At 39.0% G+C, this 27,139-nt stretch overlaps 1 protein-coding gene across 13 annotated transcripts in view; it reads left to right on the plus strand.

Moving 5' to 3' along the window:
* Positions 1-27,139, plus strand: part of LOC148880830 (uncharacterized) — a 132,125-nt gene that overhangs the window by 32,392 nt on the left and 72,594 nt on the right. For 11 of the 13 annotated variants that reach the window (XM_088962882.1, XM_088962880.1, XM_088962891.1 and 8 more), the window contains 6 exons: positions 13,043-13,156; positions 13,241-13,419; positions 21,826-21,914; positions 21,986-22,098; positions 22,240-22,282; positions 22,401-22,492. In XM_088962882.1, coding sequence (XP_088819008.1) covers positions 13,043-13,156; positions 13,241-13,419; positions 21,826-21,914; positions 21,986-22,098; positions 22,240-22,282; positions 22,401-22,492 — 630 coding nt within the window. The remainder of the gene's footprint in view (positions 1-13,042; positions 13,157-13,240; positions 13,420-21,825; positions 21,915-21,985; positions 22,099-22,239; positions 22,283-22,400; positions 22,493-27,139) is intronic. The other 2 variants (XM_088962889.1, XM_088962879.1) reach the window with 1 other exon arrangement.

Genomic DNA, 27,139 nt, shown 5'->3' on the forward strand with positions numbered 1-27,139 from the left:
TCCTCGGAATTAAAACCTTTTGCAGATCTTTTGAAACCGTACATATATATATATATATATATATATATATATATATATATATATCTTATTTTTGCAAAACAAAATTCCAACGATTGAAATCAACTGCCGGCAGTTTGGTTTCCATCAGAGAGTGTGCATTCCCGATCATTACCATTCTCCGACAAAGGGGCTGATCCTGTCTCTATGACCACTCACTCAAATGAATTCTCAGACTGCCCCAACATGTCCAGGTTTTGACCCCCACTAAGGATCTCACTGATTGACACATCAAAGACAGCCCGATCCGACACCTAGTGATGTGTCATAATCGAGTCTAGGGGTCAGGTGTAACTTTCCGGTTTTTCCCATCTGTCTCCAAGGTCTAGGGCAATACTGGAAATCTGGTCCGGTTCAAGGGTTCAAGCAATCCCATACTGCATGTGCCTTGGGTCTTACCCTGATGGCCGAAACAAGCCATCCTAACACTTGGTGGCACACTAGTATCAACCTTGGCAGGATAAATCTCCCCAGACTTATCCAATGGCTGTGAACATTTAAAACTAACACAAGTTTCTATAAGTGTCCAGTTTTAGGGTCTTACACAGAATTATACCAAACAACATGAATCAAACATGCACTTTAATTTATTTCCACTAAATAACAAAAGTATATCAAATCCGATTGAAGCTAAGGGCATACAAGACTGTCTAACAGTGGTTTCTCCTCCCTCACATGTTTTACTTTCCTCTTGGCCTTCAGGAACACCTCCACAGATTTTGTCCATGGTACATAGTTCTCACCATTCAACTTGATGGATGTCATTTTAACACTTAGATAATCTGGATAAAGCATGATGCCGGTTTTGTTGTCATTCCCATCTACAGATGAAGCAATCTCCATTATTTCACCTTTGAATATACACCACAATCTCACACTCTTCACAAGACTTATCTCACTTATGATACCACCAACTCCACCTTCTTCAACTGTACATTACACACTACACTCTAAAGTTGAAATCATTCAGTCAACACATCAAACACTTGGACTGCACACCGCAGAACCATTTACCATCAACACACCACGACTGAAATTACTCAGTCATTTCATCGAACACTTGTTCTTCATACTATAGAACTGATTACACAAAAGGTCTAGGGGTTCACTTTTAACCATTTAGAATCATAGATATGTCAGCCACCACAACACAACCATCACCACACCACTGCTGTCGTGGACATCAGCAGTCTACTACTCTTCTTTCAGCACACATGCGAGCAAGAAAACAAAGGAACATGACTGATATGTGTATCAGTTTCACCCAGCACCACAACAACTAACTTTTGAAGCACAGAATCTACCATTCACAGTCCATTTCTGAACACACGGCAGCAGTGTCCATACCTGTATATGTCCAACCCTCTTCGTACACTGAATAAAGGGTCTAGTATACCACTTCAACGACCACCACAGCACTGGCCAGAGGCATTCTCACCTCCAGGCCCTCAAAACGGCAACTCCTTTTCAGCCCTTTATTGAGTCTTCAATCAGGTCAGCTGTAGGATGATGAAACCTACTGTGAAGCTGGCGGCGAACCCAGGAAGAAGACAACAACAAGAAAACACGACACCTTATTGCTCTGATACCATGTGAATAAACCCTAGTTGATTCTAGGTCAAAGTAGAGAAGAAGAAAGAAGAAAGAAAAGAGAAAGTAGAAGGAGAGAAGAAGAGTGTTCAGCCAAACTAGAAGAGAGAATGTGAAAAATCACTTCTGGCCGACCCACTTGAATTTGTAGAGAAGATGAGCCGAGTGGCCCATGGGCTGTTACTGTATATTATCTTTATGTTCTTCTCTGTAATGGGCTTTATTCTGATTCCATACTCTTTTATGTTCCTCTTTTGTAATTTCTTGTCCAACTAAGGACCTCTCTTGTAATTACTAAAAGATTAACTTAATAAAAGAGTATTAGAGAGTTAAAGGGAGGTTAAGTTCGAACACCTCATCCTCTAACCCTTCTTGCCGCAGCTCTCTCTTCTCCTCTAATCTTCTCTAATCTTCTCTTGCTAGTTTTTCTTTGTTTCAAACACAGTCCCTACTTCTAGGACTGTTTTTCAACTTGGTATCAGAGCAGGCCATTGCTTGGCGTGTCCCTCATGTGGTTCTAGTTCAGCCAACTACATGAGGAGGTTCTAGGGCTGAAAGTTTACAGTCATCCGCCTGGTTCTTAGAGGTCATTGGAGGGTGCCCAAGCTTCTACACACTTGGAGAAGGGTTCAGTGACCAGGAAGAATCAGAGAACAAGTTGTTTGGCCTGATTTGAAATCAGAGAAAAGGGTTTTCGAAGTCATCTTAGAGAACAAGTGTTCGGCCTGGTTTATAGTTCAAACCAGAGACTCTTTTACTGTAAGTCTTTTCTCAGTCCTTTGCTGGGTTATTTCTTGTTGTTTGGAAGGACTGTTAAAGCATTTAAAGACCTCCTCCATTCGGCCCACTGTTGCTGGACTGATTCTACTCAGAAATTCTGGGTTGCTTGGGAGGTCCTATTCGACTTATTATTGGGTTGGGAAGCTGCTGAGACTGTTTTAAAACTAAGTGATACTAGTCTCATCTTCATTCCAGCTTCTTCTTGGACCTATACTGAACACTTTGAAGTGGTTTCTTCTAGTTAACAGTAGGCTGTTAAGTATTGCACACTGAGTGTTCGACAAAAGGTCTCTTAAGGACTGTGGTCTTTTTTCTTCCTCTTTGGGACAACGACTGTTAAATCTGAAATACCTTGTGATTGGAGGTTGCTGGGTGTCCTTAGAAGGCTGAAACAGTAAAGAAAGAACTACCACTGAATTTTGCATGATGGATTTCTCAAACCTTGAAAACAAGAATGCTACTGAATATGGGCAGATTTTGGGAACCCCAACCGATTCTATGCTGGCTGTAAGTACAGTCAAGCTTGATGGGACCAACTACTTGGCTTGGTCACAATCAGTGAAAATCCATATTTATAGCAAAGGAAAATGGGATTTTATTTTTGGGAGCAAGAAAGCTCCTCCAAAGGATGATCCATCTTATGAGAGATGGGTACAAGAAAACTACACTGTGATTGGGTGGCTTGTGAACTCAATGTAGCCACAGATCAGTCAACATTATCTGTGGATGAATTCGGCTAAAGAAATCTGGGATAGTGTTGTAGAGACTTACTCCCAGAAGTTGAATGTTGCTAGAGCCTACAAACTGAGAAGTGATGTGAAGAATCTAAGACAGGGGGAGAAGTCACTTGCAGTATACTTCTCAACCTTAAAATCTATATGGCAAGAGATTGATTTGATAGAGGCTGTGACATGGGATACCTCTAGGGATGCTAAAACATACAAGAAATTGGTTGAATGAAATAGCGTCTTTGAGTTCTTGACAGGGCTGAATTCTGAATTTGATATTACAAAGCGAAACATCTTGTCCAAGGAAGATGTTTCATTGTCACAAGCATATACTTTGGTCAGCAGTGAAGAAAGTAGAAGGCAAGTGCAGGTTCAAGGAGTTGGTATCAATGATCATTTTGCAAATATGGGAATTAAACCCAAAGGGGTTACAGAAGCTCACAGTGGCACAGGAAGGAAGGAAGTGGTGTGTGAATATTGTAAGAAGCCGAAACACACAAAGGATAAGTGCTGGAAATTGCATCCCAATCTTGTACCTATCAGATTCTAGAAGAAGTATGATAGTAGAAAGACAGGAAATGCACATGCAACCACAGGCACAGATACAGAGGTTGAGTCTACCAGTGCACAGTTGGTAGCCATGAAAGCTGAATATGAGAAGTTTGGAAAGATGATCAGTCAGCTTGAAGGTGTATCTTCATCATCCATCCCTTCTGGAAGTCCAGCCACCATTGCATTTGCTCACTCAGGTATAAGGGCTTCCGCTAACCATGCATCCACCTCAGGTAAACACAAAACCCCTTGGATCATAGACTCAGGTGCTTCTGATCACATGACCAACCTTTCCACTTTATTTGTTTCATATGATTTATTTCCTGGCCGTGACAAAATCACCCTAGCTGATGGTTCTCTTACCCCTATTTCCGGCAAGGGAATTGTCAAGGCTACAGACTCCTTACTCTTATCTTCCACTCTTCATGTGCCTAAATTAAATACCAACTTATTATCTGTAAATAGCCTGACCAAATCATTGAATTGTTGTGTAACCTTTTTCCCATCACACTGTGTGTTTCAGGACCTGAAGTCTCAGAAGGTGATTGGGAGTGGCCATGAAGCGAATGGAATATACTTGCTCGACACCCCTGGCCAATGCTTTGATCATCCCAAGAATGTTGCTTTTGGTTCTACTTTTTCAGAGTCTGCTAGTCAAATTATGTTGAGTCATTGTCGGTTGGGTCATTTACCTTTTTCTGCTTTAAGCCATTTGTTTCCAAAACTGTCTAAGGGAGTCGGTGTGTCCAGTCTCAATTGTGAATCCTGTCAGTTGTCAAAGCATTGTAGAAAAATTTACCCTGTGAGCAATAAAAGATCCTCTTTTGTTTTTTATATTGTGCACTCTGATGTGTAGGGGCCATACCATTTATCCTCTATGGGGGGTTATAGATATTGCACTCTGATGAAATCCCGGGATGAAGTCCCAAGACTTGTGATGCAATTTCATTAGCTTGTTCTAACTCGATTTGATACCAGATTTAAAGTTTTCAGATCTGACAATGCAAAAGAGTATTTTGAGAAGATTTTATCCTTGTATCTTTTTGACATGGGGGTTATTCATCAAAGCTCCTGTGTTAGAACCCCTGAACAAAATGGAGTTGCTGAGACGAAAAATAGACATATTGTTGAAGTTGCAAGGAGCCTTTTGTTTGCCTCACATGTTCCCACAAGATTTTGGGGTGATGCTGTATTTACTGCTACCTATCTCATAAATCGTATGCCATCCAGGGTATTAGGGTTTAAATCCTCCTTCAGTCTTCTTCATCTAGACAAGGATCTCTTCCCAATTCCTCTTCGTGTGTTTGGCTGTACCTGCTATGTTCACATTCCAAGTGTGCAAATACACAAGTTTGAACCAAAAGCCCACAAATGTATCTTCCTTGGTTACTCCCCCACACAAAAGGGTTATTGTTGTTTTGATCCAAAGACTGGCACCCGACATGTCTCTATGGATGTCACCTTTAATGAACTTTCTCCTTTTTATGGTTCCTCTCAGGATGGACATTGTCCAGAGGGGGAGAGTCTGTCACAAGTTTTTGCTCTTCCTCTTCCTGTCCCAGTTGAGTCTCTTGACAAACCTGTATCCTCACCAAATGAGTTAAAGGAGGATCAATCACTTCATATTTCTTGTCCTAGGGACCCTATTTCTTTACCCCCTCGCCCTATCCATAATCCCAAAGTGTATCAAAGGCAGAGATTCAGGAATGAGCAAGTGGATTCCTTTACAACAGATGAAACTCATACATTCCCAATCACAGATGAGATAACAGGTACTGCTTCAACTCCTTTGGAATCATCGTTCCCAGACCTTGATGTCCTCATTGCTGTTAGGAAAGGGAAGCGAGAATGTACTGCACATTGCATTTCCAAACACCTTTCTTATGACCTGCTTTCTCCTTCATACCTTGCCTATCTCTCTTCTGTTGCTTCTAACCCCATTCTTAGGTCTGTCTCAGAAGCTCTTGGGATTCCAGAATGGAGAGATGCCATGGAAACTGAAATGGATGCTCTCTACATGCAAATGGTACTTGGGTGGTGGTGGACTTGCCTGAAGGGAAGGATCCAGTTGGGTGCAAGTGGGTCTTTACCATTAAATACAAGGCTGATGGAACTATTGAGAGGTACAAGGCTAGACTTGTTGCAAAAGGCTACACACAGACATATGGGATTGACTATTTGGAGACTTTTGGCCCTGTTGCCAAGATGACATCTGTGAGGGTTCTTTTATCTCTGGCAGCTCACTTTGATTGGCCTCTCTATCAGTTGGATGTAAAGAATGCATTTCTGAATGGTGACTTATATGAGGAAGTCTACATGTGTCTTCCCCCAGGGATGTATGAGAAAGATATGCAAGGAAAGGTATGTAAATTGAAGAAATCTCTTGATGGTCTTAAACAATCTCCTAGAGCCTGGTTTGAGAGATTTAGAGCTGCACTTGTTAAATTCGGCTATGTTCAGGCACAGTCAGATCATACTCTGTTTGTGAAGAAAAGTAGATCTTTAGCAACGTATCTCATTGTGTATGTTGATGACATTATAGTGACTGGTGATGATGCCTCAGGCATTCTGGCTCTTAAGTCTTTCCTCTGTACAGAATTTGAGATTAAGGATCTGAGGGAGTTGAGATACTTCCTTGGCATAGAAGTTGCCAGATCCAAGGATGGGATTCTTATTTCCCAAAGGAAATATGTTCTTGATTTATTGTCTGAAACTGGAAAACTGGGTGCAAGACTAGCTGCAACTCCCATTGATATGAGTCACAAACTTTCAGCTACAGATGGAACTCTGTTGGAAGACAAAGTGGTTTATCAAAGACTTCTTGGCAAGCTTTTGTACCTGTGCATGACTAGACCAGATATTGCGTATGCTGTCAGTTGCATTAGCCAGTTCATGCATGCTCCTAGAGATCTTCATATGGCAGCAGCAGAACGGATTTTGTGCTATCTGAGAGGCTCTCTAGGGAAAGGAATCCTATTTACCAAGAATGACCACCTGAAACTTGAAGCCTATACTGATGCTGATTGGGCTGGAAATATGGATGATAGAAGATCTACTTCAGGATATTGCAGTCTGGTGGCTGGTAATGTTGTTTCTTGGAGGAGTAAGAAACAATTTGTTGTGGCCAGATCCTCTGTAGAAGCAGAGTATAGAGCCATGGCACATGGGGTCTTGGAATTGTTGTGGCTAATGTCCTTAATGGAAGAACTTGGGATTGATCATGACAGACCCATGATGTTGTACTGTGATTATCAGACTGCCATCAACATTGCTCACAACCCGGTACAACATGATCGAACCAAACATATTGAAGTTGATAGACACTTTATTCGAGAAAGAGTCTCCTCCGGAAAAGTGTGCCTCCCATTCGTTACTTTTGAAGGACAATTGGTAGACTTTCTCACCAAGGGCATTTCCAAGGCAAGACTTCATCATGACACTGGCAAGCTGGGCATGATTGACATCTATGCTCAGCTTGAGGGGGAGTGTAGAGAAGATGGGCCGAGTGGCCCATAGGCTGTTACTATATATTATCTTTATGTTTTTCTCTGTAATGGGCCTTATTCTGGGCCCATACTCTTTTATGTTCATCTTTTGTAATTTCTTGTCCAACTAAGGACCTCTCTTGTAATTATTAAAAGATTAACTTAATAAAAGAGTATTAGAGAGTTAGAGGGAGATTAAGTTCGAACACCTCATCCTCTAACCCTTCTTGCCGCATCTCTCTCTTCTTCTCTAATCTTTTCTAATCTTCTCTTGCTAGTTTTTCTTTGTTTCAAACACAATCCCTACTTCTAGGACTGTTTTTCAACTGAATTTTATTCATAAACCTTAGAGTTACAAGAAAGACAATTTTGTCCCATAGAAGATGGGACACATAACTTAAACTCAGATACAATAGACCTTTCGCTTTCAAGAAGATACACCAGAATTACCAAAATACCCTTGACTCGAGCATTCTAACAGTGGTCGTTGGTGGGTGCCCAAGTCTCTACCCACTTGGAGAATAGTGCAGTGACCAGGAAGAATCAGAGAGGAAGGTGTTCGGCCTGATTTGAAGCTCAAATCAGAGATTCCCATACTGTAAGTTACCATGGTTATTGCTTGGTTATTTTCTTTGCTTGGGAAGGCTGTTAAAGTACTCGAAACCCCTCTCCATTCTGCCCTACTGTTCGGCTGTTGCTGGCCTGATTCAACTCAGAGATTTCTGGGTTATTTTGGGGATCAATTCGGCTGTTGTTGGACTGTCAAGTTGCCGAAACTGGTTTGGACTCAGTGGTATTAGTCTCTAATTCAGCCCAGCCTTTTCTTGGACCTATATGAAATACTATTGAAGTGGTTTCTACTATTTATCAGTAGGGTGTTAACTACTGCACACATAGTGTTTGTTAAAAGGCCTCTTAAGGACCGTGGACTGTTATTTCTTCTCTTTGGGACAACGGTTGTTGGGGACCTGGAATACTTTGTGTTTGGAGGTTTGTTGGTTGCCCCTTGAAGGCTGAAATAGTATTTCTTCTTCTAGAAAGAGCTGCCATCGAGCTTGGCTGTCACGGTTGTCAAGACTAAACTGATTTTGTGAGCTGTGTGGTGTTGCCGGTTCAGCTCAAACCAAGTTCATCAAGAATCCCTGCACTTTGAGAAACTTATGATGGACTTCTCAGACCTTGAAAGCAAGAGTGTTGCTGAATATGGACAGACTTTGGGAACCCCAGCCGATTCTAAGTTGGCTGTAACTACAGTTAAACTTGATGGGACCAACTACTTGGCATGGTCACAATCAGTGAAAATCCATATTTGTAGCAAAGGAAAATGGGGGTTTGTTTCTGGGAGCAAGAAAGCTCCCTCAGAGGACGATTCATCTTATGAGAGATGGATGCAAGAGAACTACGTAGTGATTGGGTGGTTTGTGAATTCAATGTAGCCACAGATTAGTCAACACTATCTTTGGATGAACTCGGATAAGGAAATCTAGGATAGTGTTGCAGAAACATACTCCCATAAATTGAATGTTGCCAAAGCTTATAAACTGAGGAGTGATGTGAAGAATCTAAGACAGGGGGAGAAATCCCTTGCGGCATACTTCTCAACCCTGAAATCTTTATGGCAAGAGATTGATCTGATAGAGGCTGTAACATGGGATACCCCCAATGATGCTGAAATATACAGGAAATTAGTTGAAAGGAACAGTGTCTTTGAGTTCCTAAATGGGCTGAATCCTGAATATGATATCACAAAGCAGAACATTTTGTCCAAGGAAAATGTTTCATTGTCGCAAGCATATGCTTTGGTCAGCAGTGAAGAGAGTAGAAGACAAGTACAGGTTCAAGGAGTTGACATCAATGATCATTTTGCAAATGTGGGGGTTAAACACAAATGGGTTATAGGGGCTCCCAGTGGCACAAGAAAGAAGGAGGTGGTCTGTGAATATTGCAAGAAGCCAAAACACACCAAGGAAAAGTGCTGGAAATTGCATCTCAATCTTGTCATTGTTCGGTTCCAGAAGAAAAGTGATAGTAGAAAGATAGGGAGTGCAAATGCAGCCATGGGTACATATACAGAAGTTGAGCCTGCCTGTGCATAGTTGGCAGCCATGAAAGCTGAGTATGAGAAGTTTGGAGAGATGATCAGCCATCTTGAAGGTGTAACTTCATCATCCAACCCTTCTAGAAATTCAACCACCACCACATTTGCTCACTCAGGTATTAACCTTGCATCCACCTCAAGTAATCCTAAGACCCCTTGGATTATGGACTCAGGTGCTTTTGATCACATGACCAACCTTTCCACTGTTTGTTTCGTATGATTTGCTTCTTGGTCGAGACAAAATCACCTTAGCTGATGGTTCTCTTGCCTTTATTTCTGGCAAGGGAACTGTCAATGCTACAGACTCCTTATTCTTATCTTCCACTCTTCACATACCTAAATTAAATACTAATTTATTATCTGTTAGTAGTTTGACCAAATCATTGAATTGTTGTGTAACATTTTTCCCTTCTCACTGTGTGTTTCAGGACCTGGAGTCTTGGAAGGTGATTGGGAGTGGTCATGAAGCGAATGGAATATACTTGCTCGACACCCCTGGCCAATGCTTTGATCATTCCAAGAATGTTGCTTTTGGTTCTACTTCTTCAGAGTCAGTCAGTCAAATTATGTTGAGTCATTGTCGGTTGGGTCATTTACCTTTTTCTGCTTTAAGTCATTTACTTCCCAAACTGTTTAAGGGAGTCAGTGTGTCTAGTCTCAATTGTGAGTCATGTCAGTTGTCAAAGCATTGTAGAAACAATTACCCTGTGAGCAATAAAAGATTTTCTTTTCCTTTTCATATTGTGCACTCTGATGTGTGAGGGCCTTACCACTTATCCTCTATGGGGGGCTACAGATATTTTATCCTGTTTATTGATGACTTTTCTAGATTCACTTGGATATACTTAATGAAATCCCGAGATGAAGTCCTAAGACTTGTGAGGCAATTTCATGAGCTTGTTTTAACTCAATTTGATACCAGAATTAAGGTTTTCAGATCTGACAATGCAAAAGAGTATTTTGACAAGATTTTATCCTTGTTTCTCTCTGACATGGTGGTTATTCACTAAAGCTCCTATGTTAGAACCCTTGAACAAAATGGAGTTGCTGAGAGGAAAAATAGACATATTGTTGAAGTTGCAAGGAGCCTTTTATTTGCCTCACATGTTCCCCCAAGATTTTCGGGTGATGCTGTATTTAGTGCTACTTATCTCATAAATCGTATGCCATCCAGGGTTTTGGGGTTTAAATCCCCCTTCAGTCTTCTTCATCTAGACAAGGATCTCTTCCCAATTCCTCTTCGTGTGTTTGGCTGTACCTGTTATGTTGACATTCCAAGTGTGCAGAGACATAAGTTTGAACCAAAAGACCACAAATGCATATTCCTTGGTTACTCCCCCACACAAAAGGGTTATTGTTGTTTTGATCCAAAGACTGGCACCCGACATGTCTCTATGAATGTTACCTTTGATGAACTTTCTCCTTTTTATGGTTCTTCTCAGGAAGGACATTGTCTAGAGGGGGAGAGTCTGTCACAAGTTTTTGCTCTTCCTCTTCTTATCCCAGTTGAGTCTCTTAACAAGCCTGTATCCTCACCAAATGAATCAAAGGAGGATTAGCCACTTCATTCCTCTTGTCCTACTGTCCCTATTTCTTTACCTCCTCGTCCTATTCATAATCCCAAAGTGTATCAAAGGCCACGATCCAGGAATGAGCAAGTAGTTTCCATTACAACAGATGAGGCTTATACATTCCCAATCACAGATGAGATAACAGGTACTGTTTCAGCCCCCTTGGAATCATCATTCCCAGATCTTGATGTCCCCATTGCTGTTAGGAAAGGAAAGCGAAAGTGCACTGCACACTGCATTTCCAAACACCTTTCATATGACCTACTTTCTCCTTCATACTTTGCCTACTTCTCTTTAGTTGCTTCTAACCCCATTCCTAGGTCTGTATCAGAAGTTCTTGGGATTCTAGAATGGAGAGGTGCCATGAAGTTTGAAATGGATGCTCTACACAAAAATGGTACTTGGGAGGTGGTGGATTTGCCTGAAGGGATGGATCCAGTTGGGTGCAAGTGGGTTTTTACCATTAAATACAGGGCTGATGGGACTATTGAGAGGTACAAGGCTAGACTTGTTGCAAAAGGCTACACACAGACATATGGGATTGACTACCTGGAGACTTTTGCCTCTGTTGCCAAGACTTTTGCCCCTGTTGCCATCACCATTCACATGATCTACTATCCTCTTTAGTGTTCATAGTTCCATTAGAGGCTTGTTTTAATGCAGATGTAGATGATAGATTGCAAGATATTTGAAGGATTAGTTGAATGATGTGCATATATTTGAATGATGAAAGTTTGTAGATGTGCATATATTTGAAGGATTGGTTGGATGTAGATGATAGATTGCAAGATCAAGGAGGACATGGCACTTCAGCTGATGGTTCACCTGATGATGCAGATCAAGACCAAGGATATGGAGGAGGTGGAACTTGAGGGAATTCTTGAAGTCAATTTTTTTAAATATTCAATAATTGTACAATATTTTTAAAATTATTGTAAATTTTGTTTTTCAAATTTATTTGTGATTTTTTCTATCCCATTGTAATATTTTATTTTCAATTTTATTATATTTCTTTATTTCATTTCCATTGTATTTTTTTCAATTTAATTTTGTTACTTCCTATATGATCAATCATATACATTAAATCCAAATGAAATAAAATTTTTGGAATTTTCTTTTCAATTTGTAATCAATTTTGTTAAGTCTTTTTGCTAATTTTTTATTTTTTTTCCAAAAATTGTCATTTTCTACTTAGCAAACAAGTGGAAAAAAGAAAAAACAAAAAAAGGAACAGGCTCATGGTCTGGCCTGGCAAGGGCCCACCTAGGCTTCGTCCGCAGGCTGTGCTAGGCTTCCCTTTTGAGGGATTCTAGGTTAGGCAGGCATGACCTGCCTAGGCCCTTGTGCCAGCCATGCACAACCTGCTACAAACTACAGTGTGGGCGATCCACTAACACTTTACACCTCTATTGTTTTACCAACCTCCCTAAGAAGAGGAAATTATTAGGATTTATCACAATCTTCCTCCTTTCTATGCTGTAATCTAATAACCAGTTCCCAGTTTCTCAAATGACTTCATTGAAAGATTTTATCATTTGTAGACAATTCCATTGGGTATGTAAGATTTTATAATGGTAAACTAACACAAAGTTCTCTATTCACAAGCACATACACACAAAAGGAAAAAAAGAAAAGAAATTGATCAACTTAGGGGTTAACCAACAAGCAACCTATTTGTAATCCATGCCAAGAAAATAGAAATGTTTATTTGCTCTCTCTCTCTCTCTCTCTCTCTCCCCCCCCTCACCCACCCCAACTTGTGCCATGAGTCCTCTTATTTCCTTCTTTCCACTAAATCAGAAAAACTAGTAGTACCATAGTTGATTTTGGCTTGTTATTAGTTGCTAATATTCTTCATAGATATTCATTTTTCAGTTTTGAAATTCTGTTGGATCCCATTCTTCCAATGAAGTTATTGTTACAATATTTTTTCATTGATTTGTAAATATGCATGCAGTTCATGGAAAAAATGAAGGTTCATATCCATGCCATATTTCTTGCTTTAAGGTTATCTTTCCAGCTTTTACTTGAAGAACCTACTGATCTAATATCTGTATTATTTCTTCTCTCAATTATGAGGGCAGTGATGCTTATTTTTCCAGACAAGATATACTAAAAACTTGGAAGTGCTACTTCAGATCATAGAACCATAGACCTTATAGTGTTTTCCCTTTACCACAGGCCAGTATTGTAGAAATAGATTCCATGTTGGGAAACCAAATTGCGAATGGATCCTCCAATAAAGATCACCGGCCTTTCAGTGTCTCAAATGGTCAACCTCCTCAAACATCCATGGTATTGTTGGTGATGCTTTCATACTATTGTTCTTTGGTTATCCATTTTTCACTTAATTTTATTTCATTACTTATCCCTTTGCAGGTTCCAAATGGCCTTTACACTGATGACACTTATTTACGTGAATACTATTTGGGGCCTAGTTCTGGAATGCCAAGATTTGTTCAAGACCAGAATATGGTAGATATGAAAGGCACAATGCCTGTTAAGATGCAGCAATTTCCTAATAATTACGAGGGGGAATTATCATCTACTATAAATAAGTCAGTGTTTAACCATTTTAATTTCTTGCTCCCCAATAATTTGGTATTTTTTCTTTTTCTATTCCAGTATAGCACTTATTTCATCGCTTTAATAACACAAGTTCATAAAATGTTTAGAAGTGATTAGGTATATAGTTGTCTTCTTCGATGTGTTTGGAGTTATTACATACTAGGTAGTAGAGTTCTTTAGTATTTTCTCAAATGTTATTGTAGGTATTTTTTATTCTTATTATTCTTTGAGACGGCTACAAATAACAGTAAGAATGGATGACTGGCCCTAATCTGATTTCATTCTCTGCCTCCCCAATAATCCTAAGTTGGTATCTTTTATATTCTTGATCATTCCAAGTTGGTATTAGAAATCTGATGATTATCATCCTTTTTCGCTGATCAGAGGAGAGTAATAGTTCTTGCTGACATAAATAAACTTACGGTGAAGTCAGTAGGGTTGCATAGGGCCTATGTCCAATGAAGAAAGAACCTCAAAAATTGATGGGTCTTGGTTTACAGTTATTTTCATTATATAGTTGATGATGTTTGGACCTATTTATTTATTTTTCTGCAATTTATGGTGAAAAATCAGAAAAATACAGATCTTGATGTTTTGGCTCCTGTGAATTCATGAATTTCGTCCTAAACATTTGATTAATCCTGATTTAGAATGATTTTCATTGTATAGTTGATGGATCATGGTTTGATAGGTTCATCACTGCAGTGAAGAAGTTTGGGTATAGGTAGAGTCAAGCTGATCATATTGCTATTTGCCAAGCAAGAGGGGCAGTTTACTGCAACACATTGTCTATTTGGATGACATTGTTTTGACAGGTAACTATTCAATTGGAATCTTAAAACTCAAAAAATACTTGGCATCTGAACTTCAAATTAAGGATTTGGGGAATTTTACATAAGATTGAAGTTGCTCAATCAAGGCCGAGTTTATTTATCTCATAACAGAAGTATGAATTAGACCCATTACAGGAGATAGAATTCGGGGCTAAGCCAGTTGATATCCCAATATACCTAAATCATAATATAAATGCTATGAGGATAGTTGTTTGAGGAGATAGAGGTAAACTCCAAACATTAGTTGGCAGGTGATATAGCTCTCTTTTACCAGACTTACATATCCTTTGCTATTGGAGTGGTTAGTCAATATATGCATGCCCCATGGTTAGCATATGTATAAATGTGTGTTCTGATGCTGAACTGAAAGAAAAGAAAGAGAAGAGAAGAAGAATGAGGTGAAGAGGGGAGAAGAGGAGAGAGAGTTGAGTGATTAGGGAAAGGGAGAAAGTTAGGGCATACACCTATTCATGTACAGAAAGACAATGTACCCTTTTTAAGATAAAGACAACAATACCTGTACTCTAGTATGTACAATATCCTAAGACACTTCAACTCTAGTTGATATAGATGTTTTTAATGCTCAACTTGCCAAAACTGCTTGTAGCTTAGCTTTAGTATCTTATTTGGTTAGAATTTGCTAGTTGATCATTGTTTGTACAAACATCAGGAGAATCTCTTCTGAGTTGATTTTATCTTTAATGAAATGTCTGTCAACTTCAGTCTTCCACTTTGCTCATAGTAGAGTCTCGTGGGACTTCAACTGTCATTGCAAGCTTTTCCAACAATAGTTTTAACCACACTAATTCTGAGATGATGGGCAATAGCTCTAAATTCTGCTTATACACAAGGCCCAAGCTACAGCATTTTGGTTCTTTTTATTCCGAGTCACAAGATTCCGTCTAACCAATATACAATAGCTGGGAGTAAACCTTTGGTCATCAGTCATCTTGATAGCCTGCCTAATCAGCACCAATATAAGCTTCCACCTTGAAGTGTCCATTGTTAGTAAACATAATGCCTTTTCCTAGAAGATTTCATACTTCAAGACTCACTTGGTAGCCTCAAGATGAGTTCTTGGAGCATGCATGCATTGACTCATAACTCTAATAACATAAGCAATGCCAAGTCTGATTAGTGAATACTCTAGGAGTCTCTGTACTAATCGTTGGAACTCCTCTTGTCTTCTATTAATTTTCCTTTGTTAGAGATGAGTTTTTGATTGGGGTCAATAGGATTTTCTACAGGTTTGCATCAGGATAGAAAGATACCTATCTTGATCATGCCATTTCTATGCTCAAAAAATACTTATGTTTCCTAAGTCCTTTATTTCAATTTTAGAGATTAGGAATCCTATCAGACTCAGTCTTAGAGGGGTAATTGCTAGTTACTACTTACTACTATATCATCTACATACAATCAATATAGTAGTAAGGTTTCCTTTGTGCTTTACAAGTAAGGTATGTTCTGCACAACTCTGCTAATATTCAAACTTCTTTATTGAGTCCGTCAAACCATGTCCTTAGAGATTGTTTTAACATATTGATTATCTTATTAAGAAAAATACTCTTTTAGCCTTACTTGGGATAGTGAATATTGGAGGCGGAAACATGTACACATGTAACACATCTTCTTATAAGTTTTCATGAAGGAAAATGTTATTGACATCTAATTGATATAAAGGTTAAGAGAAATTTGTTGCAATAGAGAAAACTAGACTTATGGGGTTTAGTTTGGCCACAAGTGCAAAGTTCTTAAAGGGAAGCAGCCTACTATTAGATGTTTTAGGTGTATAGAGTTGGGGCATCGTTCAAATGAATGTCCTAAGAGAAGGGTTGAAGGGCAAACATATCTGATTAATGAAGTCACTGATGAACAACAAGATGATATAGGCCATGTTGAGGATGGGAAAGTGGTTGAAACTACTGAAGCTAATGCTTTAGAGGAAAAAAACTTGGATGGGGATATTGTGGGTGAAGCTCTAGTGATATGACATTCTATGGTTGCACCTCAAGAACCACTACCGGGGGATTAGTTGAGAAAGAATATCTTTAGAACATGTTGTACAACTAGCAAGAAGTTGTGTAACTTGATTATTGATAGTGGGAGCAGTGTGAATCTTGTTTCTCAAGAGATGGTGGATAAATTACAGCTCAAGACTGTTCAACACCCCCGACCATATCATATTTTGTGGTTCAACAAAGGAAACGAGGTAAGAGTTTCTTCTAAATGCCTAGTTAATTTTTCTATTGGTAACACATTTGAAGAATCGGTATGGTGTGATGTTGTCTCAATGGATGCATGCCATATTCTCTTGGGTCGCCCATGCCAATATGACCGTAAGACCATTCATTATGGGGACAAGAACACATACAGCTTTGTGAAAGACAATAAGAAGATAACTCTTAAACCAATGCAACATGATTCATTTCCAAAGAAGGAAACAAATCCAACCACTACTCTCTTCACCTCAAATAAATTAGCTCAAGAAGATGGGAATTTGGATGTTATTTACGTGCTGGTTACAAAAGAAGTTAGCAAAGAAACACCTGTCCCAGAGTTGGTGAAGAAGCTACTTCATGAGTATACTGATATGATGCTTGAAGAATTACCCAATGGCCTTCTTCCCCTAAGAGATATACAACATCATTTAGATTTAATGCTAGGAGCAGCATTGCCTAACCTACCCCACTATAGAATGAGTCCTAAGGAGCATGAGGAGCTCCAAAGACAAGCAACAGAGTTGTTGAAGAAGGGGCTGATTCGTGAAAGCTTAAGCCCATGTGCTGTACCAACTTTGCTCATACTAAAAAAGATGGTAGTTGGCGTATGTGTGTTGACAGTCATGCCATTAACAAAATTACAGTGAAATACAGGTTTCCCATACCCCGCCTTGATGACATGTTAGACACATTGGCTGGCTCACAAGTCTTTTCAGAGACAGATATGAAGAGTGGATACCATCAAATTCGTATCCGGGAGGGGGATGAGTGGAAGACTGCATTCAAGACTAAGGAAGGACTTTATGAATGGCTGGGTATGCCATTTGGGTTGTCTAATGCTCCTAGCACCTTTATGAGGTTCATGAGCCAAGTTTTAAGGCCGTTCATGGGGAAGTTTGTGGTAGTTTATTTTGATGACATACTCATCCACAGCAATGATCATGACAGCCACTTAGAACACTTGAGAGCAATCCTAGAAGTTTTGAGACAAAATCAGCTATATATAAATTTGAAGAAGTGTAATTTTATGACAGACCGGTTGATGCTTTTGGGGTATGTTGTTTCAGCCAAGGGGATTGAGGTGGATCAAGAAAAAAGTTCAAGCTATTCAAGAGTGGCCAACACCAAAGACCTTAACTAAAATTCGTAGTTTCCATGGGCTAGCAACATTTTTTCGTCAGTTTATAAAGAATTTCAGCACTATTGTGGCACCCATTACTGTGTAATCTTAGGAGCTGTACTCGAAGTAGCAAAGGAGAGAAGAGAAACTCTGAAATGCAGTGAATGTCGAACTGTACTAGTCAGTCGACCATGCTATTATTTAAATATGAATGTAGTACAAAGTACAAGAAATTACTGGGATGCCCCTGATTAGTGATGGGACACCTAGATGACTTAAATCATTAAACGAGATTAGGCCCATTAACACAGGCCCAGTTACAAGATAAGTTAAACATAAGTATGGGCTAATAAGAACTCTTATCAGCCGAACATCACTCTAACATTCTAACACTCCCCCTTAAGCTAAGCATGGATATCAATCATGTTTAGCTTGCCAAGTAAGTCCCTGAACTTTGTTGTTGACAGCCCTTTAGTTAATACATCTGCAATCTACATCTCTGGTGGAGTATAAGGCACACAGAGTTCTCCTGAAATAATTCTCTCTCTGACAAAGTGTCGATCAATTTCAATATGTTTTGTCCTGTCATGCTGCACGGGATTGTTGGCAATGTTGATAGCAACTTTATTATCACAATACAGCCTGAGAGGACCCGCAGTTTTGATACCAAGCTCATTAAGAAGAGTTTTGAGCCATAAGAGTTCAACAACACCGTGTGCCATAGCTCGGTATTCTTCTTCTGCACTTGATCTAGCCACAACATTCTGCTTCTTACTGCGCCATGTGACTAGGTTTCCTCCCAAGAATGTACAGTAACCTGAGGTTGATTTTCTGTCTCCAACAGACCCAGCCCAATCAGCATCACTGTAGGCTTCAATTTCAAGTATCTGTGAATTCTTTCCACTGCTCTCATATGAGGGGTCTTTGGTGAGTGCATGAATTGACTGACAACATGCACTGCATGAGCAATGTCTGGCCGAGTAAGGGATAAGTATATCAATTTCCCCACCAATTTTTGGTACCTTTCTTTATCATAGTATTCCTCACCCATTGATTCTTGTAATCCATGGTTTGGTTCTATTGGAGTGTCTGCTGTCCTGCACCCCATCATGCCTATTTCCTCTAGGAGATCTAGCACATATTTTCGTTGACATATGTAGATTCCTTCTCTTGATCTAGCAACTTCAATCCCAAGAAAATATCCCAGATTTCCTAGGTCTTTGATCTCAAATTCTAAAGCTAAGAACTCCTTTAGCCTCTTCATCTCCTTCAGCCTCTCAGACTCCTTTTGGGGTGGTGTATGGTCGGTCACCTAAAAGTGTTGTTGATCTAGCTCCTATAACAGGGTTGTAACGAGTGAGTGATGATGCCGAAGCTTTTGCTGAATCCATTTGAGAGATTCAAGAGAATGTACGACAGAAGCTGAATGAAAGCAATCAAAGGTATAAAGAAGCTAAGGATAAGCATCGTCGGATGAAGGAATTTCATGAGGGCAATCTAGTCATGGTTTATTTGTGGCCTAAGAGGTTTCCTGTTGGTACCTACCATAAGTTGAAGCAAAAAAAGATTGGTCCATGTCAAGTGCTGAGACGGTTTGGTGACAATGCATATGAAATTAAGCTACCAACTGATTTGCCCATTTCAACCATTTTTAATGTAGTAGACCGCTTTGATTACCATGGGGATCTAGAACCAGAAACAAAGGATGGGCGAGGACAAGCACAAAGGGCCAATAGTTCTAATAAGTTTGAACAAGTAGAGGGTGTAGAAGATGTTTAAGTCACTAACACTTGAAATGGGGCCTATTTTAGGTTCTTGGTCAAATGGAAAGGGAAACCATCAATTGAGAACTCCTGGATTAGTGAAGAGGAGTTTATGAAGCTAGATGGAAACGTGTGCAAGGCTGCTAAAATTGCTGCTTGCACGGGGTCGAGCTCTGTTTAACCCGGTGGGAATGATGAGGCAAAAAAAAAAGAAGAAAAAAAATGAAAAAAATGTGAAAAAAAATTGTGAATGTGTTCTGTTTGACATGTTTTTGTAGTGGGCTCCCAAATTTTTGTCTTTGGGTAGCTTTGTTGACAGTTTGGGACCAGGGGTATTTTCGTCATTTTATAAGTCAGATTTTTGGTTAGGGGCAGTTGGGTGCATTTCTGTTGGGTTTTGGTCTCTTGGGTCTTTTTGTAACAAAAAGTTATCTATTAGATGTTCATTTGAAGTTAGTTTTGTTCCTAAGGAGTTACTGGTGAGAGGGAAACAGTCTAGGGGCTTATGTGTAAATATTTTAATAGCTTGTCCAGCAAGCTAGTGAGTCTTATAAAAGAGAAGGGGGCTGTTTCTGTAGGGGTCTTTTGGTTCTTTCTCTCTTGTTTGAGCTGTAGCTCAGCCCCAATTAGGGTTTTCAAGCATTGGGAGCTTGGGTTTTGAGGAGTCGACCCATTTTGGCACCTTCCAATCCCTCCGTCGCTGCTTGTCCGCGCGGGAGGCCAGCTTGCTGCCATTGTTACTGTAGCGGAACTGTTCCAGGAGGAGTTTTACTTCAGGTTCAGGTCTGAAGCCCATAAAAATCCAACTTATATTGTTGTTTTCAGCTTTGTATTTCTTGTGCTTATTGCTGTATACTTGAGGTACTGCATGTAACTTGTCTTACTGTCCACATCAGTCTAGCTATGCATCTTTTATCATTACGTAAAATAGCATTCTATGTTTTTGCAAATATCACAATGTTTCCACCATGTCTGTATTTTTTACAATATTTCCAACATATTTCCTATATTTTTTACAATATTTTTTCTAATTTCAGAATTAAATCAGTCTGAAGGCCACTTAAAAAAGGATAGAACAAACCCCAGACAACTGATCTCCGGTTAACACCACTCCTGAAGTTAGGGTTTCACCTATAGCTTGTACAAAGTCCCAAGCACCAGTCTCAAAACACCTACTTAACCTTACCTTGACCAAGATCATATTGTTCTCTAGTAAGTCTAGATTTTGGGCAGAAATCTCCAGGAATCTTTCTAGGCTTGAAAACCAACCTCTGAGATCTCTAAATTCTCCTACCAACTGGGCGGCAGCATCCAAGTGTACAGACTCAAGAAATAGAGAAAAGAGAAAGATCATTACTATGATACCAAGAAAAATGAGCAGAAAATAGCAGAGAAAGGTTCAAAGCACCAGAGAAAAGTTGATAGAAAGAAATAGGGTTTTGGTTGTAGATAATCAAACAGTCTCCCAGCCACCCTTAATATTAGTTCTAATCATTAAAAATGTAAAATAACAAGAGAGCCCTTAATAGGGTGGTTGCACTAATAAACACCTAAGAATGTAATAAACTAAGGCCAATAACAACCTAGTTCTATAAATATAGAAAGAACTAAGAAATAAAGCATACGGCCTAATAGCTCAACACTTGTAACCACCTATAGAAGGAGTAGAATAAGGTCCCTACACATCAGTATGCACACGATCAAATAAAGAATTGCTTCTTTTATTACTAAGATTAAAAGAACTTCAATGTTTAGCCAACTAACATGTATCATAGTCCAAACTCGACACCAGCATAGGCTTAAACAACTGAGGAAACAATAATTAAAAAGTTTGAAAAGACAATGAGCCCTAGGCTTATGCCATAACATAGACTCACAGTCTGGGATTGTCTAAGGGTGATGGTTAACCCCTACATGATGCTACTCTTTAAAGACAACTTATAGGCAGTTTGATTTATCTTACAATGACATGGCCAAACATTTGTTATGCTGTCCAGGTTGTCAGTTTGTTTTATCTCCCTGGATTGATCCCCATCAATTACTTCTACCAGCAATGAGCTAGTCATTTGATGACATTTGAAGGCTAGTTGGAATATAAGTCTAGATAGGGTGCTTTTTTGTGAAAATAGAGGTATATTGGCAAATCAATCCATTTTCCATGCACAAGTATTTGACAGATTTTAGAATTTGACTAAGTGGATTGTTGAGGGGTATATCCAGTGTTTGTAGTTTGACCAAATTTGGATAAACCTAACTTTAGCAAGAGATCTCCTTTTCAGGTTATAAGTTGTTCTGTGTTCTATCTTTTTTTTTTTTGTGTAAATTGTGTTCATACAGGTTATACATGTATGAAAAAAATATCTAATTAATGGATGCGCAGGCCATGGAATTATAGTAGCTATTTTGGTAGGTGACAGTAAGTCCTTTTAGCACATACTAAGGGGTCATATCTTCACAGGGGAGTTGAAGAACTTACTGCACCAATGACTGGTGCTGAATTTCATTTTCCAACTACAGATGAGGAGCATGGTTCCTCTATCTCAGAAGGTAATGGTCCTTTACAAACTATAATAGGTAAATGATGTCTTTTAGACATTAAAATTATTTATTTCCACCAGGAGTTCTCTTGCCGAGCATAGAAGATTTTCAGATTATTGGTGAGGCTAAACCAGGAAATACACTGCAAGCATGTGGCTTTCCTGTACGTGGGACTTCTCTTTGTATATTTCAGGTACTTTTTGATCTTGTTTCTTTTTCATCCAATTGTTGTTTCTTCTACTTTACATTTTCTGTTCCATAAGCAGAATTTTTTCAATTGGCTATGATTTATAGAATATTTCCTTATAATGATATTGTTGGATTGTCTGTATAGTGGGTACGTCATCTTCAAAATGGCACCAGACAGTATATTGAGGGTATGCATTGGAATGTGTTTGAAAAAGCATTTCTATGTTTTATATTTATTTTTTTATCATTGTTTTGAAAAATATACTGCATACTTCTTAGAATTTGTATTTGCATTTTTTTGATCAGGAGCCACAGTTCCAGATTATGTAGTCACAGCTGATGATGTTGACAAAATTATTGCTGTTGAGTGCATACCAATTGATGATAGTGGGCGTCAGGTTTCTCATTTTCCCTCTGTTAGAAAGTTTGAATGGTGTATTTTCCTTTCTTTCTTTTCTTTTGTCTGGTATACTTTTCCATTGATTTACTGATATTTGTCCTTCTCTTATGCACAATTATGTCAAATTATGCATGTTTTATGTTATCAGGTGATAACTTATTGACAAACAGAATATTCTCAGCACATAACAGTACCAGTTAGGCACAAGAAAGTGAAACATGAAATCCCTATCTTTTATAATAATGACTAGAATCTACATTGTAGACATTGGAGTGGTTAATTATTGCAATATGTTCCTTTTCTCTACATCTCTATATTGATTCTTGTACCAAAGCTAAGTAACAATTGCCAACCAAATGCTCCTGTAAAACCAACTTGCGATCTCATCTATAAATTTGATGCTCCAAACAATTTGGCTGTCAGCTGAAATTTATTTATCAGAACCATTGTTTGCAAAATGTGAAATGGGAAAGTTTTAGCATTGAAGGCAATATGTTACTCAAACAATTTTTTGACAAATAGTTGTTTGTTAGAACCTTGCAAAGTGACAAATAGTAGAATTTCACGAGAAATTACAAATGCTAAATAGGGCATTCGACTAAAGGAAAGCTGAAAGACAGCTTGAGGGGGGTAGGGGGAGATGGTAACACTAAACTTATTGGAGGCAAAAATTTAGATATAAATGGATCAAGGAGGTAGATGGTAACACTAAATTCTTTCATTTTGTGGCTAATGGGGGGAGAAAGAACTTCTTGATACATAAGAAACCCAATAGTTCGGTATTTTTGAAAATCGGAAAAATGAAAAACCAAACTGACTTGTTCGGTATTTTTGAAAAATTGAAGGACCAGTTCAGTTTTTGGTTAACCTAAAAAAGCGGCAGTTAGCCGAATCGACCGGCATATATACTTATATATTATATATTTTTAATATATCATATATTATCTATGTATTGTATATAAATATATATGTATTATATATAAATATATTATATTTATAATTGTCTATTTATAATATATAATATATTATTTGTTATTTTTTAATATAATATATTATATATTTTTATCTATAAAATATATTATAAATATAAAAAACTGAGAAACCAAAGAACTGAACCAGTCAAAAACTGAAATTGATTAACAAGTTAACCAGTTGATTCGGTTCGGTTTCAAAAAATACCCCATGGTTTGGTTAACCAAACTGTGATCACCCCTAGTTCCTATGCCTGTGTCTCATTCAGCTCCTCCTCAACCCTTGTGTATGTACTCTTGTTGCCAAAAGAGTTGTGCCCTATCTCCACTCCAAAGATGGAACTAGAAGCTATATACCTTCAATTGCTAAGCTCTCGTGAGGCAAATCCGCATCCTCAACTAGGTATCTCTAATTCCACTTTCCTTCCTATAAGTGATAATATTAATCTTCCTATTACTATTCATAAGGGTGTTAGATCTTGTACTGACAGCCGAATTTGGACCCTTTACCCTTATGGTGCCTACTCATGTGCCTCCTTTTTTAAAGCTCTAACTATACATGTTGACTCTTTGGGGCCACCTTTTCCTGTTAAGGAGGTGCAGGATAAGCCCATCCCTCCAAGAGTAAGTCTTTCTTGAAAGAACCAATACCTGTGATTTAATCCAAAGGAAAAGAACTAATTGGTGTTTATTCCCTCGTTGGTATGGTTTTTCATTGTTCGGGTGTAGGTGGTGTCCTCCGACAAATGTGCAGATCTTATTTGCTTCTAACTTCTTTAGGTGACCAACGAAAAGAGGATGAGTGTTATGGAGATGTGTGAGGGCAGCAGTTAGCCGGTCCATTTGGGAAGAAAGGAAAACAAGACTTTTTTCAGGTAAGGAAAGGATTAGTGAGGCTATCAAAGAAACAATCATGGTGAGAGTGATACATTGGTTAAAATCTTTGGAGATGTTTGATGCCCATTCAACCAGTGATCTCTTGAATAATTGGAAGGAAGTGGCCAATTCAGAGTACCATAAGTTCACTACAAGCCCTATTTGGTCTCCACTGCTGAATGGCTATATAAAATTAAACATTGATGGAAGTAGTGTAGGTAATCCAGGCCCCTTTGGTATTGGAGGAGTTTTTAGAGACTGCGAGGGCAGAATTGTGGGCCTATTTTCGGGTCCAATTGGAGTAGGTGATTCTTTAAGGGCCAAGGTGCTAGCTGTAATGGAGGGACAGCAAAAGGCAAAGGACATGAATATAGGGAAGCTGATTAGAGGAGACTCCAAGCTGGTACTGGAGTGGCTGCAGTAGGAAGGACAAGGGTTTTGGATCTTTAATAATGAAAAGAAAAGGTTTAAGTGGTTGGCACAAAAAATGTAAGTGAAGTTTAATGAGGTAAAAGGAATTGCAATTGGGATTGCTGATGTACTAGAAAAGCAAGGGGTGAGAAGGAGTCACTTGTTTTGTGCTTAATTGTAATAGCTAAGTTAAGTTATGGAGAGTTAAAAAAGTTTCTCTCTCCTTTTGTAACTGTTCTATCAACATGCTTGGCTGAATATAGAAAAGAACAAGAATAATCTTAGAAGTGTCAAGAATGAATTGACCCCCACCTCAAAGAGTCTTTTATATATTAAAGGATATATACAATTACAAGAATGCCCATATAGGGCTGAAAGAGAAAAGAAGAATAAGATGCATAAGTAATATACAACAAGGACTATACTAATAAGATACATCAAGTTACGGAGTCTCCACACTCCCCCTCAAACTGATGCCTAGACATAAGCATCAGTTTGTCTATAAGAAAGAGATGTCGGACTCTAGTCATAGCTTTGGTGAAGATATCAACAATCTACATGTCCGAGGCTACATGAGGAAGCGATATAGACCTAGTAGTGAAAAGATCTCGGATAAAGTGGCAGTCCACCTCGATGTGCTTGGTCCTCTCATGGAAGACATGGTTAGATGCAATCTTGATAGCACTCGTATTGTCTGCATAGAGAGGAATAGGAGTAGGAAGCTGAATGCTGATCCATAATGAGAGATCGTAACCAAACAATCTCATTGCAAACCGAAGACATGGCCCTATACTCTGCTTCAGTGGAAGACTTGGAGACTGTTTGTTGTTTTTTATACTTCTAAGAGATGAGTGAATCACCCATAGAAACACACCACCCAGAAGTGGACCTACGAGTGTCTAGACAACCAGCCCAATCCGCATTAGCATATGCTCTCAATTGAATAGGAGAGGAGGAGGAGAAGAGTAATCCATGAGAAGTTGTGCTTTTAACATATCGAATAATGCAATGAACAACAGTCATATGAGATTGACAAGGAGCAGAAACAAATTGACCAACAACCTGAACAGCATGAGAAATATCAGGCCGGGTCATAGTGAGATAAATGAGGGACCCCACAAGCTGGCGATACAAGGCAGCATCAGAAAGTAATGAACCTTTAGATTTAGATAGCTTAAGATTTAGCTCCATAGGTGTATCAACATGCTTTTCATCATTAAGACCAACAAGTTTAACAAGGTTAGAGGCATATTTCTGCTGACAAACAAAATACCCTCGATCACTACGATGTACTTCTAGTCCCAGAAAATAGGTGAGAGGTTCCGAGTCCTTCATGTGAAAGGAATTATGAAGTAATAGTTTCTATTCACGAATGCCCTCAGCATAATTCCCAGTCAACAACATGTCATCAACATATAGTAGGAGATTGGTAATACCTTGAGGCTGTCGCCTAACAAAGAGAAAGTGATCAGAAGAACTTTGGCTATATCCAGCAGCAACTACAACATTGCAAAAGCGCTCAAACCATGCCCGAGGAGCTTGTTTTAGACCATATAGAGATTTTTTTAGGCGACATACTAAAGAAGGATCACTGCAATATCCAAGAGGAGGCTTCATGTAGACCATCTCCTTTAACTGACCATGAAGAAAGGCATTCTTCACATCAAGTTGGCATATGGTCCAAGATTGAGCGGTAGACATTGCTAAAAGAACACGGATTGTGGTAATCTTTGCAATAGGAACAAAGGTTTCTTCATAGTCGATACCATACTCCTAACTATATCCTTGGGCAACTAACTTCTATCGATCAAGAGATCCATCAGATTTCAGCTTGATGTTGCAAACTCAATAGCTTCCAACAATGGATGCATCTGGAGGAGTAGGTACAAGGTCCCAAGTGTCATTCTCATGTAAAGCATGAATCTCTGCATCCATGGCTTCCTTCCAATGAGGGCTACTATTAGCTTCCTGGTAGGAGCAAGGAACATCTGTGGAGGATAGGACAACAGACAATGAGCTATGTTTTAAAAGGAAAACCATAGAGGTTAGGAGGTTTAGATATACGAGTAGAACGACGAAGAGGAATAGAAGTATGAAGAGTGTCTGAAGTAGATGTATCACTTATAGGAGCAGTGGTAAGATGATGATCTGAACTGGGAGGAAGGAGAATCGTAGGCACAGGGGCTGTATCACGTAACCTCTTTCGAGAGAAGACGAGAAGGTCCTTCTCAGCAAAAGGAGGTGGAGCATCCTGTAAATCAAAGTTTGGAAAAATAGAAACAAACAGTGTAGACAATCTAGCAATTCCATCAAAAAAGGAATTGTACTCAACGAAAACAACATTATGTGATATACGAATGCGACGAATAGGGGGATCAAAACAAAGT

This window comes from Nelumbo lutea, chromosome 1 (genome assembly GCF_056320005.1).
Source record: "Nelumbo lutea isolate HS-2025 chromosome 1, American lotus-T2T, whole genome shotgun sequence".
Taxonomy (NCBI): Eukaryota; Viridiplantae; Streptophyta; class Magnoliopsida; order Proteales; family Nelumbonaceae; genus Nelumbo; species Nelumbo lutea.